Raw genomic sequence first — 18,614 nt, 5'->3', positions numbered from 1 at the left:
CCATGTTGGCTTTTCCAGACATCCCATAGTAACGAGAGATCCATATCTATCGCAAGAAACGGAAGACAGAAAGTGAGAAATCAGTGGCTGGACTTTTCGAAAGATCATTGAAAGCTCGTGTAAGCCGCTATTTCTCATAAAATGGAAAATAAGAGTACCTCTGGATTCTAACGCAATCCTACCATCTAATGATTCATATTTTGTCCTTTCGGGGACTGATCTGTTAGTGAGTTTGTATACTGGTAACTTCCCAGAGGTTGTGCAAAGGATCACGTGATTGTGTCCTGGTTTAGGAATAATTAGCTTACATATCAGGAATGACTTACCTGCAATCCAACGCAATCTCATAACACATTGTGTGGATGAATTTAAAAGGCCTAAAGTCGTTCCATTCTTATGATGTCACCATCAACGCTAATACTAGTTGATCTTTCATCATGATAATGCACGTCCTTATGCTTCAAGAGTGACGAGCAGCATGACAGAGTCAATGTGATGAACTAGCCTGCTTATTCCACGAGGTCTGAACCCTTCTCAACATACCCCTGTACCCCTACAGGTGCATCCTTTCGGGACCCTGTGTACTAATGCACTGTATAAACCTGGCCTGCAGTGTTGCACGTTTTCTGTCTGAGTATTCTCTTATATCAGACCGTTGAAAATTCACCTGTCAGTTAGGAACAATTACACCTGACACATAGCTGTGTCTTCTTTCGTTTTTCTTCTGCGCTAAAATCAGTGATGCTTTTTCAATGTGTGTTAGTATAGAACGTGCAGGTATGAACGTGAGATGTAAACTGTGCGCTTCATTCATATTTTCGGGTTTTACTCGTATCCTGCTCCTTGCTTGCGCTCACTGACTTTGCGCAGTGTTAGCTGGAAGGCAGGTTTAATACCGAGGAAACCTCGTTGATTCTCGTTGAGACTTCCTCAGCCACCGACGGGAGCAGTGCGAAAGGTCAGACATAATACAAATGTAGAATGTGAGACCAACCGACTTCTATTTCAGATTATTTGAATGACTCAATACAATTTAGATATAATAAACAGCGCAGATATTCGAGGATAGTTCTAAAACGTTGCCTTACTATTGGATATCTAGGATTGTTTTCAACGTCCGCCCTTACGAGACAAGGTCATTCATTGCATGCATGTGCGTTCTTGATGATACGTCACCTTGATGTTAAACACACGTTCGTGGTTTGTAATGTTTTCAGTACCTCGACATCGACAAATACTCAGTGGTCTTGTGTAATGTGTTTTCCACCCACTTGAATCATTACAACTTGGTATTAACAAGTGTAACATAAATTCGTAAAGCCTGGATTTGTCACGTACTCCCACACATATCAGTATCTGTCTTGTGCGATAACTGTTATTTCACAGCTACTCGCCTCGTATGATTTATTTTGTAAAATGTGCGTAATGTGTAGTAAGTATAACTTCAAACGTTGTTCACGGTACAGTAATATGGTGACTATGATATTTGGGTAAAAGTTCCACCCATACCCCCATCCCAGATAATACCCTGGTTTCTCCTATTTTCGACGGTGTAACAGAATAATGGCTACATACGGGAAATCAGGAAGAAACAGGCGTATCCTTTTATATGAGCAATAAAGCCTATCTATCATGTTATTATTGGCTATAATACACGAGATATGCAGACGACTTGTTTTGATACTAATATGTGAAAAGTGAAACCTTCAATTTTTACATTAGAAGTTAGAAATTTTTGGACATATGTGATCTTGGTGAAAAATGTTATTTGGTGAGTAATTCAGACTAGAATTATTCACAAAGCCTACCACAACAATTACTAGATGACTGAAAAATATAACCAAGGGCCCCCAAAATAAGTCAGTCCCTCCTGGATTCCGTGGCAAATTTAAGCAAATTCTGCCCCCTACATTTCAATATGCTGCAAAACATTCTGTGGTCAAAACATTTAGCAAAAAAAACAAAAACATTATACAGACCTTTATAGTTTAATTCTAAAACACAGATATAAAGTTAAGTCGACAGTACGCATCACATCGTGAGTAAGTTTGATGACAAAACACCCACACCTTTTTCTGTGTTGGAGAATTCGTAACTTTGATGCAGACGAACAACGTCGGTTTCATGCAAGTTACAATTTTATATTTAAACTAAATCTGAAATAATTTCAATTTTCAGAATCATCGATTTTGAGAACATGATTGCAGTGTCAAATCCATATAATATTATTTGAAAGATCCCTTAAACTTAATTTGTTAATAAAGCATCTTTAATAATGATTATTTTGAAAATGTTGTCACAGTAAATATGTCAGTTCGTTTTATGTCTATCCGATCCTACTTTTGACATTAACTCTATATTTCATTTCGTCTGTCAGTCAGTTTTCACTCAATTTTTAAAATAAGCAAATTCCATGATAGAAAAGTAGCAAATTCTGCACGGATTCTGCAAGAAAATGCATTTTCCGCGGACCAGACGTTTTTCTGCATGGAAAGGTAAATTCCGCGATTTTTTCTGTAACTGCGGAATCGTGGAATCAAGGAGGGACTGATATAATATATATAGGACTGAACCATTTAGTGTTGCCTCTGTTATCTGTATGAACTAGTGTCTGCTCGGCCTGCTTGCTAGTTACATGGCGGGCTTACAACTTCATATAAAGGGACACTGATGCGGACCGAATTATGTTGCCAACGGTCTAATTACGAAACCAAGCAGCAAATTGGCCAGCACCCGCTCCCTCGACCGTGACAGACTCAGGGACTGAGCTCCTATCTACATTAGCAGAATTTCTTCACCCTAAAGAGTCAGGAGGCCGGATCCCATCATATGCCATTATTTAAAAATATCCATGGTATCCCTTGTCTGATTGTAACAAAATATCCCAGCAGTGTAGGTTTTTTTTGATGCCTGGATGGTATGGTGACTGATCCAATTTGATCCTATTTCTGATGTTTACAGGCACGAAACAAGGCATTTGTTTCATATAAGTCCGAAAGATTGCAAAGCTTTATATTTAGATAGTTCTGAGGGTTGGCCCAGCTTTCATACCAAAATTCGTATGTAAATTTTGGTAGCTACCCTGGTTTATTATCTATGATAATTAAAACACACAGTTGATTTATTTGAATTCGTAAATTCGAAACAACGACTTTGCCATTGGTAGAGAAATCTGAAAATTGTCCTACGCAAAAAGAACTGATTACACCTATTTACCCAAGTACACAGCAAATGCCTGTATGTATTCCTTATGTATCAATGAAGTTCTGTTGGTATCCTCAAAACAATTTCTGCCCATAAGCGTTTTCAGGCTGCATGCAACACAGAGATTACATCTTCCTTGCTGTAAATCGCGTTTGATGGTATAAACTGTTACACCTTGTCCTCCCATATGCTTGAACATGGTATAAGAATCCATACTGAAACGTCACCATTGTGAAAATAAAGAAGTTGATTATCCATAAAAATTTGTTCCTTCACCTTTAGCTCAGCAACTTCTAAAATGCCTCTTTGTGATTTAACACATTTAGTTCTGGCGGAAATAATTTGGCTGCAATACTAATATCAATCATTTTTTCTCAGAATCCATCATGATTTTGTTTATTTAGTTGCCTTCTAATTTTGTGGTGAAACTACTAATTTTGAATGTTGAAACCACTATTTGCAACACTTTGAGGTTGGCATCTCTCCAATTTGTGTTTTAAGTTAGATGATTCATTATTATTACGTATGAGGACGAACATATCAGGGTTCATATTTTTCATACGATGCCCAAGGGCAAAATATCACTTTGTCATGGTAATGTGACGTCATGAACAATGCTTTGACGTCACAGTTCTTCTGTGACATTGTGGTCTGCATGCGGCTGCAGTGGGTAGCCACATCATGTTTGAAAGTTTGTTCTATAAGGCGGCATATGCAGCCTGCATCCAGTAGGCAATGGTGAATGTTCCAGAAAGAGTATGTGAGTAGGATCACCTTAAATTTTGTTTGCCCTTTGTAAAATTAGGTGCTGATGCTTTTGATAGGAAGCCCATTAATTTTAGATGCAGCGTGTATGATTTTTGAGAGTTAGTTTTTATTCTGGACAGATAGGTTCCCAAACCAACTCGAGAAATTAAGGGTTATGACACTTTGAATAAAGATTTTGTAAATTATAACCTTAATAGTTTGGTTGATTCAAATTAAAGACAGTACTCAAATATTTTTATTCAGTTACTCTTTCAATTTCATTATCTGCAGTATTTATGGCATTTATTGGTATGGTGTCTTTTCTAAAATGTATGATGATTTCTTCGTTTTTTTGCACATTCAGAAGTAAGTAGTTTGATATACACCATTCTACATATTTTGAAATTTCAGGTAAGTAACTAAGTTCTTATTCACCAAAAAGGCCTACCAATGAATACAGCTTTGTCTGCGAATTTGACTGTAAAACATGTTTCTGTGTTTAATACACAAGCATTGTTGCACAATATGAACAAAATTGGTGAAACAACGCAACCTTGTTGAGTGCCAGTTACTTTGTTGACAATGATTTTACATTAGTCATCTGTGCAAATTGTTTTCTGTTATCTAGAAAAAAATTAATCCATTCGATGATGTTAGAATTAACATTCATTTTGAAAAGTTAATCACTAAACATACAATGTTGAATATTATTAAAGACAGATGAAAAATCAACAAACATTCTCACTTAAGTACCATAATTTTCTAAATGGTTGTAGGCATTTTTAACTGAGCGACTTCCCTCATCTACCCAGTGCCTTACTCTGTATGCAAATTGTTATTGGTCAAGAAACTGGCTGACCTTTTTGTCGTTTTCTTTATTACACTCAGTGAGTTACAAAATTAATGTACATTCAGAATAAGATACAGTATACAGATACATCAAGATAAACGTTGACATTGCGTTTAACAGTTTGTATAAAGAATTTGCCATTTGTAGCTGATTGTAACTTACGGTGAAGATTGTAATAATGACATTTCAAAGGCCTGATGATATTACACCAAGTATATTATTTCCATCATATTTTGTTATTTACTATTGGTTATCTTTGGCATGAGTTAACCAATCTCAATTTTACACAAAATAACATTTTCTTATTTTGAAGCTGTGATTGTACATGTACAGTGTTAATGAGATTTTTATGGGTTAGGAAGTTGTTTTATTTTCTGCAAATATTTTACATGGCAGTGTAGACTCTTGTAGTTGGGATATACAGGACAGAAAATACTGTCATTCGTTTCAAAAATAGAAATTAGTTCCTAATGACAAGTTTTTCCCTGTCTAATTATAACTGGGGGTCTTTTGTCAATCACATTTGTGTTCATCAGTATTATATATTATCTGAGACTAAGCTTGAAGCTCATAATAAACTTTACGTCTCTTACAAGGCTTCTTCTCTTGACTGACAAAGGTATATGAAAGTAGCTAGGCAGTCTAATGACATATATTTTTACAGATGAGTGCTCAGCTTTTGAGAACCGTGGTACGAAGTGCCAGAGTGCCCTACCAGAGATCAGTCTCCTCAACAGCTGTAAGAAGACAGGATGTTGCATTAGATCAAGCTCTGAAAGATAAAATTCATCCAAAAGTTGGTAAGTGGAACTTTTGTGCCAAGTGTGGTATTGTTAATTTCCATATGTTGACGTTTTCACTGTGAAAAATTCTTGACCTGACAAATACCAAGTGGATAGGTTACAACTGCAAGTTGATCAAGTTTTATTTGGTTGTAATTATTTTAGATAGTGAAACTCAAACCATCAGTGGGATAAACAGCCTGACCATGCCATCTACTTAGGCTGGGCAGATGGGTGAGCTAGCAGTACAAGTTAGTGGCTTTTATTTTTTTTAAGATCATATTAGTATTATGAATGATGATGACTCCAATATTAGAAATGTAACACCTTTGACTTGATATGTTTATGAATTTTTGTTATTATGTCTTTTAGTTAGATTGATGGGAAAACCTTTTCTTGATTTTTGTCATCTGGAACAAGTACAGACTATTACTATTATGAAATAGCCCAAGCTTGACTAGCCAATGAAACTGTAACTTTTTCATGTACAGAGTCTTGCCAAAACTTGATGTAATTTCCATAGACTAACATGATATTTTAGTGTAGCTTAATTAATTTTCATGAATTTATTTTCTGTTAGATTCAATTTAAATTAATGAGGAACCATCTTACAATCACATAATTTCTGCTCAATTTGCTGCATCAATTTAATCAACATATAAACTGTACCATGAACTCCTTAACATGGCGGTCTATGTGAAGGTTTATTCTGGAACCGTTCACAAGTTGATAAAGGTGATGTCATTAGTTAATTAGTGGTAAAAAACTGAACTGAAACTTTGTGCACAGAGCAGAAATGATTTCAAATTTGCCTGTCAAATGTTACAAAGATCCATCCTAAAGTCACTCCATGAAAATTATTTATGCTACACTGAAACAACGTGTAAGTTTATGGAAAGTACGTCAAGATTAGTGTCCGAATACTTTTTGCATGACTCTGTACATGAAAAAGGTTACAGGTTCACTGGCTCAGGGTGGGACATATCCTAATAGTAATAGTTAGGCTGTGTACTAACCATAGGCAGGAGGATATTTCTTAATGATTAATAATAAATTTTGTCATGTCAAATTTGTCTGCAGTAGGAAGTTTAAAGTGGAAATAGCAGCTTAAAGTAAATAATTGCACATTTGTTGTGAATATTAATTCATATATTTGATTTCAAAGAGTAAAAAGTTGTAATATTCATGAAAAGTAGTTTGATGCCTTCATGGAATGCTGACACTACTTGTTTTTTATTTGGCTTTGAGAACTGACCTATGTAGTGTCATTGCCGAAAGGTACAGCAGTACATTACAAAAGTATTCATAGGCTGATATGTTTTGAATTATAAGCTTATAAATCGCAGTGCAGTGTTTTGTACTTGGGTTTACTTTCCTGAATAAAGCACCCAGGAGACTGAAATCAGTGACAAGTGTAACAAAGACTTTTCAGGGGCTATTTCATTTACCGATTTGCTGAGGGTGTGTTTATACAGAGATGATCTGTTTGATTGGCATTTCAGAGTGAGTGAGTGAGTTTGGTTTTACGCCGTTTTTAGCAATATTCCAGCAATATCACGGCGGGGGACACCAGAAAATGGGCCTCACACATTGTACCCATGTGGGGAATCGAACCCGGGTCTTCGGCGTGACGAGCGAACGCTTTAACCACTAGGCTACCCCACCGCCCCAGCATTTCAGAAGTATGGAAAGTAATAAGTAAGATTTTTTAATGAACAACTTCTTTTATTGTATATAATGCAATATTTTGATATGGATTCATATACCATTATCAAGCAAGAGTGACAACAGTATAAGAATCCATACAGAAACGTCGCATCATATGCAATAGAAGTTGTAGCAACACCTTGTATATGGTCATCAATTAGCATAGATTTCCACTTGTGCACTTTCCGTTGTATTCTACCAATACGGGTGTTTCAGAGCTTTTATTGGTCGCTTACGCATAAGTACAGCACTACTGCTTCTGATGTTTAATAATGGACATCGTCATTGTTCATGACTAAAATTTTCAATTATCATGTTTTTCTTTGCTGTTAAATCATGGCTTATAATATTGATTATTGGACGTAATACAGAAGAATGCTGTTACATGGTAAGGAATTTTAAACCAGGTAGCAAGTACTTGCTACTTTATAATAAAAGTTGTTTTCGAACACTCTGTACATAAGATATAGAAAGCATTGCTTGTGTGCTAAGAACCATATCCAGTCATATTCTTGGTTTCAGGAAACCGGGATATAGTTGGTTGGGGATTCAACGGGTGTGCAAGTTATGTTGACAGGCCAGAGTTTCCTTGCCCAGCCATTCGATTCAAAGAGAACTCAGCTGATGTTATGAGTCTTCGTGAAAAAGAAAAGGGAGACTGGAGTAAACTTACCTTGGAGGAAAAGAAGGCCTGTGAGTATAATAAATGTGAACTTTGATCATTTTGCAAAGTGAGTCTTTTGATTAAAAAAGAAAAGTTTAAAACCTATGCTATCTCACGTATTGTATTCTCTATCTTTAATTTAATGAATGAGTGGAAGCCAAAAAACTTGTGAACTTATCTCGGCCTCTGGTCCAAGCACTGACCTCCATGTGGTCCTCCTTAGACATCTCAATCTGCTGTCTCTCACAAGATGCATGCGTCACACTCCACTGCCTAGACACATCACCATTCTGTAGTGATTATTCTCCTCATTGTTACTGATCAGTGCAGACACTTATTTGTGAACTAGAATTTTTCCAAACAAGAATATGGGAAAGAAAGAAACATCTTCCTTTAGGAAGAGGAAACTTTGTGTTAAACGTAGAGTATCTTTACAGACTGCTGGCATATAGCTGGAATATTGTTGAATGTAGCGAAAAACTAAACTCATTCACGCCTTAGCGTCCATACCTCTGTGACAGACTCAGTGTCCTATTCAGATCTTCCTCAGATGTACTTAATATTTTGCTGCTTGACATTCATATATGCTGACATTCATTCTGATAGACCTTTCACCAAATCTCCAAAAGGTTTCAGATATGCTGATAGTGATTTCTCCAGAACAAACTTGAATTTCATGGTCAGAGTGGTAGACAAATGGGGCATGCCAAGACCATTTAGGAATGAAGGATAATGTGGGCATTTAACCAGGCTGTGGCTGAGTGACTGATCTGCCCTATTTAAACATCACAAGACAAAGGAAAAATGTAAATCACGAAGGTTGAGGACAATATATTTGTATGACTGTTGAGGAAGCCATTACGTTTAACAGGTGTTCAGTGTTTAGTTGATTTTGAGGATTAAGAACTGACATTACCTGATCGTAAGAAAATGATTGTCAGTTTTCATTGTTAAGCATCAACAAAAATCTTTGATTGATGATATGTGATCTTTAGATTTGGCATGTTTATTATTGTAATGGTCAAATAATTGTCTGTGCCATTCCCTGTAAACGCATTGTTTACACTGTACATCGCATACGATTTGCCGTCTTATTGAACGATACACATGGGTAAAGCTGCGACCATTTATTTTGAAAAACACATGATACATTGTCCAGCCATTTCTTCTCAGACTCTTTTTGGTTATCATTGTCGCAGTTGGTTGTGTTCTCTGTATCATCATGACAAGCTTTTTGCATTTTCGCAAAATGAGAAAAGATTTGACAGCAAGGGTGTCCCCACTTTAACAACAAAAGAATAAACCTGCTACATGCAACATGATTGGATCTCATCCCTATGTTCGAATGATGGCGTGTGGGATCTCCTTTTTGCAACTTTCTTAGACCATCTACTTTTAAATATTTTAAAGAAGATGGGCAGTGTTCTCCTGAAGTCTTTCGATAGTTTGTCTGCACGCTGGCGGGACTCAGTTGCCTTATGTTCAGTGAAAGCTTCCTCAGTCAAAGGTTTACATTAGGAACAACAATTATCCCAGGCGCAAAAACCCACACAATCCACACACTCGACTAAAAAGTTCTGGAATTTGTACTTTAATAAGAAAGTGTAATCCCAAAAACCCCACTCCTATTATGGCTGAAAAGATATTTAATCAAAATAATCATTTGTCAATATAAATTATTCTACCTTTTGAGTTTCTGCTTGTTATTTATTTCTTTATTATATATTTTATGCTATTTCGAACTGTATGAGTACATTGCTATTGCGATTGGAATTTGAAGTGCTTCCACTTGCTTGATTTGTGTGGGTGTGGTATATTCATACATATTCATATTTCAGGATAAATCATAAATGTTTCTTTTGTCTGAATAACAGATGTATTGTTCTAACCTCTAACCTCTAACCTCATATTTCAAACTTCATATTTCTGCATCACTCTCCATAAGGCTTTGATGACACCACAAAAAGCTCTACTGGTACAACCCATGTAAACAAAGGATTGTGAAGCAAATAGTGTTACACGTTTTAGGATATTTTCTCAGTGAAACTAAACAATTTTAGCATCAATATTCAATTAGATGTGTAGACTCGTCAAAAATACGTAAAAGTTAAGAAATATGTACATTATATTAAATGGACTGTGTATTATGTGATGAATCATCACAATGGCCAGACCCGTGAAGGTCCCGGGGTAGAATAGGCCTTCAGCAACCCATGCTTGCCATAAAAGGCGACTCAGCTTGTCGTAAGAGGCGACTAACGGGATCGGGTGGTCAGGCTCGCTGACTTGGTTGACGCATGTCATCGGTTCCCAATTGCGCAGATCGATGCTCATGTTGTTGATCACTGGATTGTCTGGTCCAGACTCGATTATTTACAGACCGCCACCATATAGCTGGAATATTGCTAAGTGCGCCGTAAAACTAAACTCACTCACTCACTCACAATGGCCATGTGTTACTATGCTGGCTGGGAGCATGGAACTCTGGGTATGAGAGTAGTCTCAGTTAGAGGTTAGAACAGTACCTCTGTTATTCAGAAAAAAAGAAACATTTATGATTTATCCTGAAAGATAATTGAAGTTATTTCAAAAATGAATTTATATTTTTCCATTCAATGCGGTCTCCTAAAATTGCAATGTGACACAGCCACATGATATTCAATCGATAAACAACACTTAATTGTGACAATTACTACAAATAATGTGGAAAAAAGATAAAACGAAGAAGGATGTCAAATTTGAAAACTTCTTGAAGGCAACTCCCAAATCTGGTCACAAAAAATAGGGAAAAAATGTTAAAGGTACGCTAGATCATGGCTATTGAAATATGTTTCAGGTTTTAGGTATACACTGAATCGCACAAGAGGTTGGGGCAGTAAGGGGCAGGTTATGTGTGGACTGTGTAGTGGAGATTAACTCCAAAACTGGGGTGTGGTTAATATTCAGGTGGGGGTAGTAGTGCATAAACTACGGTAGTCATGGTGAATAGAACAGTTGATTTTGTTGACGGACATCACACCAAGGAAAACTGTATCATTGATTACAGTGTGTGAGATATTCCAGTATGGACACACAGTGCAAGGGCCGTGTGGACTAAAGTAATGCAAGCCCTACATTCCAGGATACAGCTATTTATATGTGGTGCATTTTACAAACATTTCATAGGATCCAGATTGTATATCTTCAGCAGCAGAGTTAGGTGCAACTTAGCTGAGTCATCCTTCAAGTCTAAAATGTTAATGAGGCATTGCTTTCTCTCATTTTTTATCAGACCATTTTGGCCATTCTACCTTTCTTCAGGAGTTGGTGCCATAGCTGAGTGGTTGAAGCATTTGATTGTCATATTTCTTAGTGGTCACCACTGTCTCTTGTCAAGGACAATCAGAGAAATATATTTCCGAGAAAACTATAAAACTGACCTTTGCAAAGAACCAGCCACTAGCTCATGGATCTTAAGTCCACACAAAATTAGAGCCAATACCTTGTCATTTGTTCACTAGAACAGATCATGTTAGCATACCGGTGGGTGCTTTCAAATTTTTTGTCATTCTGTCTAAGGAAATTCACACAGGACGTACAAGGTTTTCATGAATCAGGGGCTCCTTACTGCCTGTCCTCCTCCTGGGATAGAAAAATGGGGTTATGGGGAGGATCTTACAAATTGCCCAATAGATACCATGATGTCACAGATTTTTACCAGAAATATCTTTATTTAAGAGACCACTACCGCATCAATTAACGCTCAAAGATGGCAGATTGTCAGAAAGCATTCAACTTGAATCAGGGGCTCAAAACCCCCATTGCGCAACACCCTGGACAACTCTGTTTTCATTTCAGGCAATCAAATAATGGTATCTTATTTGTCCATGGACTACTAGATTGTTTCCACTTATGGTTTCAAACTGCAAATAATTCTGGATTCACAATGAAGCTATTAAAGTAGAGCTAGCAGAGAGTGGAATTATCACTCTGCGATAAATAGTCCAGTAAACATTAACATCAAGCAGTGTGTCATAAAATCAGGGCAAGTGGAAATTAGTCAGGACAAGTTACTTTCTTGCAGTCACTTGCCCTGTGGCAAGTATCTTTCCAACATATTTTTAAACCCCTGGGAATGCCTTTATGCAACTGAAAGTCAGCTGAATATCCACTACACTTGCATCAGTCGGCTGGTAGGAAAGTACAGGCAGACAGATGAATTCAAAGATTGGCTTTACGTCTGGAAGACCACCACTTACCTCACAGCATGAAGACAGACCGATTACGACATGTGCGCCGGCATCTGTTTGCGTGATGCAACAAACTAACATGTCTGTGGTTAACAGGTCAATGAATCTCCATGGGAACTGAAGAATCGTTTGGGACATGCTGGTTTTAGAGTGAGCAGGGTCATCAGACGTCCTCTGTTAACAGATTGTCATCGGAGGTTACGTATAGCTTTGTGTGTCCAACGAAGAAGATGCAATTTAAGGACTTGACAACATGTTCATTGGACAGATGAAAGCAGGTTTTTACTCCTCTTGATTGATTGACACAACAGAGTCTACAGGCACAGGATTGACGCTTTTGCAGATAGACACATCATGCCAATAGTAGCTTTAGGCCGGTCCTCGATAACGGTATGGGGGGGGGGGGGGGATCTGTCACGTGATTGCAAGATGGACATTGTGACTTTTCAGGGAAACATCAATGATGATTGCTACATCTAGGAAGTACTGAACCAAGTCTTTCCTCATTTTAACAACCATACACTTGCCACCAAGTGTTTATGGACGACAGTACTAGACATTGTTAGCGTTTATCCAGAACAGTGCCATTACCACACTTCCATGGCCAGCAGTGAGCACCGACCTCAATCTAATAGAGCATATTGGTCCAAATCAACAATTAAGCGATGATTACAACAGCTTGACCCTTCTGTAGCAGATTTGTGGCAATTGGAGGATGTCTTGCTTCAAGAGTGGTGCCAGTTTCCAATGCAGCGAATATGTCGATGGGGATATGAGGAGGGTACTTGAGGCAGTTATTTGTGCACAGGGTGGTTACATGAAATACTGGACCTTTACCATGACTAATTATATCTTGAAGCATTCAGTGACATTTATTAATGGAAAATAAGCATTCTTTTGACAGCTCGAGTTCTTGAGGACCATACTTCATCATGTATCAACTGTTGTATTCAAAGAACTTTTTATGTATGAAGGCTGTTTTCACATTCACATCTCACTGAATTCTAGTTACTGTGTTGTTGTGTTATTGCCAGACGTTATTCATATATCACTGTGTTCTTACATCTGGCTTACCTTTGGGATAATTCATGTCAATCATAAAAAATAGTGATGATTGTGAAAATTACTGGGGGTGCTTAACTTTTTGTTTTATGTACATGTTGACTTCATAACCAGGGCCCACATTCTTGAAATGTTCGTAGCCCTAAGAATTTATTAACTTTGGTCGTAGCCAATGTGTTAAGAATGGGCTCAAGAACTTCGTAATGCTACGAACGTTTCGAGAATAGCTAGCCAGGTGAGCTGTGGTACCATTGTACATTTACTGTTCACAAGAAGAAATTCAAGTTGAGATAGGTTCATAAAAAGTGAATTCTCTTTATTCACACAATTTTATTCCCCTCATAAATGTGAGCATTAATTAAAGATTGGTCATTCATTAGAGCTAGGGTGTGTTTCCTGAAAGAATATTATATGCATGCCATGGGAAGAGGGTGAATTTTTATAATTTTATAAACACATTTTAAAGGGTTGGTGATACCATCGTTATCTGTGTTTATGAATCATCAATTTTGCTATTGTAGTGTACAGGTCAAGTTTCTGTCAGACCTATGCTGAAATGAAAGCCCCAACTGGTGAGTGGAAGTCTGTGCTGTCAGCAGTTCTCTTGGCACTGTCTGCGACTGCATGGATAGTTATGTGGATGAAAAAATATGGTAAGCATTATTATATACATTAAGTTGGACCTTATTCAGTGTTGTTCATTTTCAGTGAAGGGGTTTATTTGTGGATTTAATCATGTATGACAGTTTCATGGGTAAACATTTTAAACAATTTAATTTTCTAAATAGCAAATAGATCTGAAGAACCTCATTCAGTGTCATTGCAAAGTGGATATTTTTGTGACTTTCAGGATACCTTTTTGTATGCATATGATGTATGGAAGGTTATAAAATGTAATTTAACTCTTTCCATGATATATACCATAATAGGTGTTGGGGATACGATGCCAATTTTATGCAGATTGACACATAAAAAATGACAAAATGTTCATATAAGACTGACTTCTGCCTTGTAGGAAGATTAGTCGCATACACACATGCTTGTTCCGCATGTGCCTGCTTGCTCGGTAGTGTGCTATCTCCAGACAGAACACCCACTCGGGTAGTATCAGCTAATGTAGAGAAAACCTGGGTAAAAGTATCATTGTATGTGTACAGTCGTTTTTCATCCATACTTACATGACTCATAATTCCAAAGTTTGTCTGCAAAATCCGGTAAATAACAATGAAACTTACTCATGGGCAAAGCTGTAGCTTTGAAAACATCAAACAACTGAAGTAGTTTGTACTGGGGCTCCTTTTCAATTTAAATGGGGTTATTTGTCACTATCAAAATTATATATATCCAGGGGCTAAGCATTGGTCTAATTGTGAAGCTTATTACTTATTTTGAAAGTGAGGTTGCATTTTTGCTTTGGTGAAATACATAACATAGCTTAAACATATACAACACATTAAAAGTTTAGACTCACTTAAAGCACTCACTACTTGTTACATATATGCATATGGTTACATCAAAGATGAATTTCTCCACTGACTTGATAGAACCCTCATGCAGATCAACTAATTGGATACTCTGGCTTGCTGACTTTTCTGGTCCAGACTTGATTATTTACAAACCACCACCATATAGCTGGAATATTGCTGAGTGTGGTGTAAAACTATACTCACTCACTCATTCATTTGTTTTACAACACACCAGTTAAGTGTAAAAGTATGGTTTTGTAACCATTTAAAGGTTGTTTCCAGAAATAACATTTGAGGGTCATAATAACTACAACAGCCTAAGTGTATTTTAAAAGATTTATATAACTATAAGGTTGTTTAATCAAATCTGTGCCACACAGTAACTTTGAATTTAATGCTAGTAGTTAGGGTCAGCCATAGCCAAGGCTGTGTCAGCAGGGCTTGAAAAGCTTAGAATCTGCACTCACCGTACAGGACGAGTAATTTGAACTTTCCACTTGTCCTTCTAAAATTGTACTTGTCTGACAGGTCATGTATCACAATGAATGTAAGTTTAAATTAATCTATTTCAAAATTTTTGTTTGGAATAAATCTACAATTAACATTGTCTTCTGTACAAACTTAGACTTTGACAATATTGAATTTGTTCACCATTTATATAATCTTCATCAAACTCCACCAGTCAAACTCAGTCAGCCATTCTGTTTGAACAGAACACTCTCGTTTTCCAGGGTCATATTCCTTTTGACCAAGTTTTTCAACTTGGTTCCACAAACATATACTCTCCGTTTTCCTCTCTGCATCACCCCCCACCATCAAGAAACTTCCTAATACCCGACATAGACAATTCGTTATCAGTGACAGTTCAGCTTGAATAACAAAAGGCCACCTACAACATGAAAACTAGCCCTAGTTACTTCCCTTGGCTTTGCAAGACTATACGCAGTAAAGGTTTGAAATATGTGAGAAAACTAGTGGTTTACAAATCACCGTAATGGAACTTGTAAACACAACAAAGTATGAATTAGTGAACTTACCTAGTTGAAAATATCAGTTACACCTGACAAGTGCGTTTACTAAATGTCAGAATTGTTAAAATATTACAGTGCCTTACCATGTTTTGGGGGAAACCATGTTTTTGGCGCATTTCTTGCGTACAGATGACAGCGCTACCAGTAAACACCATCTTGAGTGTAGAAGCTGCTGTGGCAACTGGGACACAAAATGTTTGACATATCAAGCTTTCATGGAAGTTGTGACTTAAATCTCTGTCAAAGTACTAAAATTCTACCCTAGAATGTAATGTACTTTCAGAAACTTCATAAATGTGATCATATTGTTTGAAATAAAGCTCGCAACTTGTTAAGCGGATCATTGTCTGCTGAAGTGAAAAGTCAAACTTAAGCATCCCGTGACTCTAGTAGACTGTTGTCTTTAAATTGGTTTTTTTTTTAATTGCACAATTTGTACCCCAGTTGTGACCTCTTGGTTCATTTAAGATGTTGCTGCGTCCTCACTGTGCGTCCTCACTGAATGTGCGTATGACTGAATAATTTACCTGGAAATATGTTTATTTTTCACAATTTTCACCAAATTAAGAAACCCAGTTAAATAATGAAGAAAAAAATGACTAGTTTGCTTGACTTTTTATTAAAATGCCACAAAGTATATTTCTTCATTTTAATGGAGAAGAATGCATTACCTGGGCTTCCAAACTAGGTAGTCCCATCCTCTAACAAGTAACCCGAAAACATGGTATGTCACTTCTGCTGCTTGTGCTGGCAGACAGACAAGATGTTTGCTGCATTGGAAACCAGCAGACAACAGAACATTATGAACAAATATTTATGAAAGGTGAGATGATATTTACTTACGGAATTAGAGTTTTGATAAATACTCATGTGCAGCAGTTTACATGATCATCCTTTGCCTTATTACCATGAAAACATGTTACACCATGGTAGATTAAATCAAAGTTTCCACCTTGTCTGTTTATCTAATTTACAGTTTAATATACTTTTAAACAAGGAGTATTTCATCTATCATGGAAATACCTATGTATAGTTATAGAAACATATGATCAAAGAGGAAAATTTAATGACAATAAATGTGATGATTTTTCTCATTGGTCAGTTTAAACATGTTTATAGCAGCCAATCATGGTATTTAAAGCCTTTAGGTTACAAAAACAAAGCTGCACAACAGCTGTTCAAAGTGGATACCAAATGCAGATCAAGACCAAAACTTTGTGGTTAGTTTAGAGAAGTTGAAAATACTGCTGATAGGAATGACAATGTTGAAACTTCAGCTTATTGGTTTGAATAGTTAGGTCAGAAAATGTACTCATCCTTTAGGAGCAAATTAGGTTTTTCATTTGCCCGAAACAAATTTTACTCGTTAATACAAGCAGATGAGTGCATTTTTCAAGCCCTGTGGAATTTTTGAATTAACTTGGCAGAATTCTTATAAGACATGAGGCACATTACGCCAATCAAGCAGTAAACGTTACAGTATTTCTGCTTTATCCCATGCTTTGATCATGACTCGCTTGTATTACACAGAATGACAGTTGAATGTGATATTAAGCCCAACTTGTTGGTACTGTATTGATAATTCAGTAGTTCTTATATCTATGTATCCTTTTCAGTACAAATTTAATAAAGACAATATTCTTTCAGTTTATCCTCCAATGCCCTCAACTATAACCAGAGAGTGGCAAGAAGCACAAGTGGAAAGAATGCTTGCCCAGGGCCAAGGCCGGATTGAAGGCATCTCATCAAGCTATGATTATGAGAAAGGACAGTTTAAATAACTGTTAGGATATGCTAATAATGACTTGATTTATATAAACTATTCCATATTGTTTGTTATGTGCCATTCAGTAAATTTGCTTCAGTGAATAATGTCAGGATTATTGTACACAGTACAACTCGTGTAGCAATAAAAGTTGTGGCTCTGAGACTTTCATTTTTCTATTTTTCTTTACCAGTATATTTCTTTGTGCAGTCATTGAAGAAACGACCCGTGAAGGTCCCGGGGTAGAATAGGCCTTCAGCAACCCATGCTTGCCATAAAAGGTGACTATGCTTGTCGTAAGAGGCGATTAACGGGATCTGGTGGTCAGACTAGCTGACTTGGTTGACACGTCATCGGTTCCCCATTGCGCAGATCGATGCTCATGTTGTTGATCACTGGATTGTCTGGTCCAGACTCGATTATTTACAGACCGTTGCCATATAGCTAGAATATTGCTAAGTGCGACGTAAAACTAAACTCACTCACTCACTCATTGAAGAAACACTGACATTTTTATTATTTTTGACGAATTGTGATGAATATTGTCAGTGTGTAGTTTGTATCAAATCTTTGAAAGTGCACTCTGAGCATGGTAAACATATACAGTTTGGAATCAGCTTGTTTGTTTTTCTTGTGATGTTGAAAAATGACTGACATAAAATGTGGAATCAACACAACACCATAAATTCTAATTCAGTTTCTTGAAAACATGTTAGATACACTGTCAAAGACAAGGTGCACATGCTGCTCAGATACTGGTTCACAATATCTTGACTAACTTATGTCACGTGTGTGATTCATGAGTATTGCAACATTTAAAAGGACCGCTTGTCTTGTATTTACATATTACATTACGTGCCAACAACATACTAACATATTTAACCTACTGGCGAATATGATTTATCTTCTCAGTCTTAAACTTTAACAAACAAAGTATTTACAAAGTAGACTCATTTAAGTTTGAAAAACTGGATCAGACTGGAATGTTTGCATTCAGAATGTCGCTTTTCTTCTGAATCTGAAACAAGGTCACAGTCTTCCAGTTCTAGGAGTACTCCCTACCCTGCTTGAGATATGCCAACAGGAGTTTGTCCCTTGAACCTTGTT

General features: G+C 36.9%; 1 protein-coding gene across 1 annotated transcript; it reads left to right on the top strand.

Moving 5' to 3' along the window:
• The first annotated feature begins 855 nt into the window (after positions 1-855).
• LOC137258965 (cytochrome c oxidase subunit 4 isoform 1, mitochondrial-like) lies at positions 856-18,120 on the top strand. Its single transcript, XM_067796660.1, has 5 exons — positions 856-958; positions 5,466-5,601; positions 7,813-7,983; positions 13,767-13,898; positions 17,390-18,120. Exons 2-5 carry the CDS (start codon positions 5,466-5,468, stop codon positions 17,521-17,523), a joined length of 573 nt encoding a protein of 190 aa, XP_067652761.1. The 5' UTR covers positions 856-958; the 3' UTR covers positions 17,524-18,120.
• Positions 18,121-18,614: the final 494 nt, after the last annotated feature.

This window comes from Haliotis asinina, chromosome 12, assembly GCF_037392515.1.
Source record: "Haliotis asinina isolate JCU_RB_2024 chromosome 12, JCU_Hal_asi_v2, whole genome shotgun sequence".
NCBI lineage: Eukaryota > Metazoa > Mollusca > Gastropoda > Lepetellida > Haliotidae > Haliotis > Haliotis asinina.
This window is presented reverse-complemented; position numbering and strand designations above follow the sequence as displayed.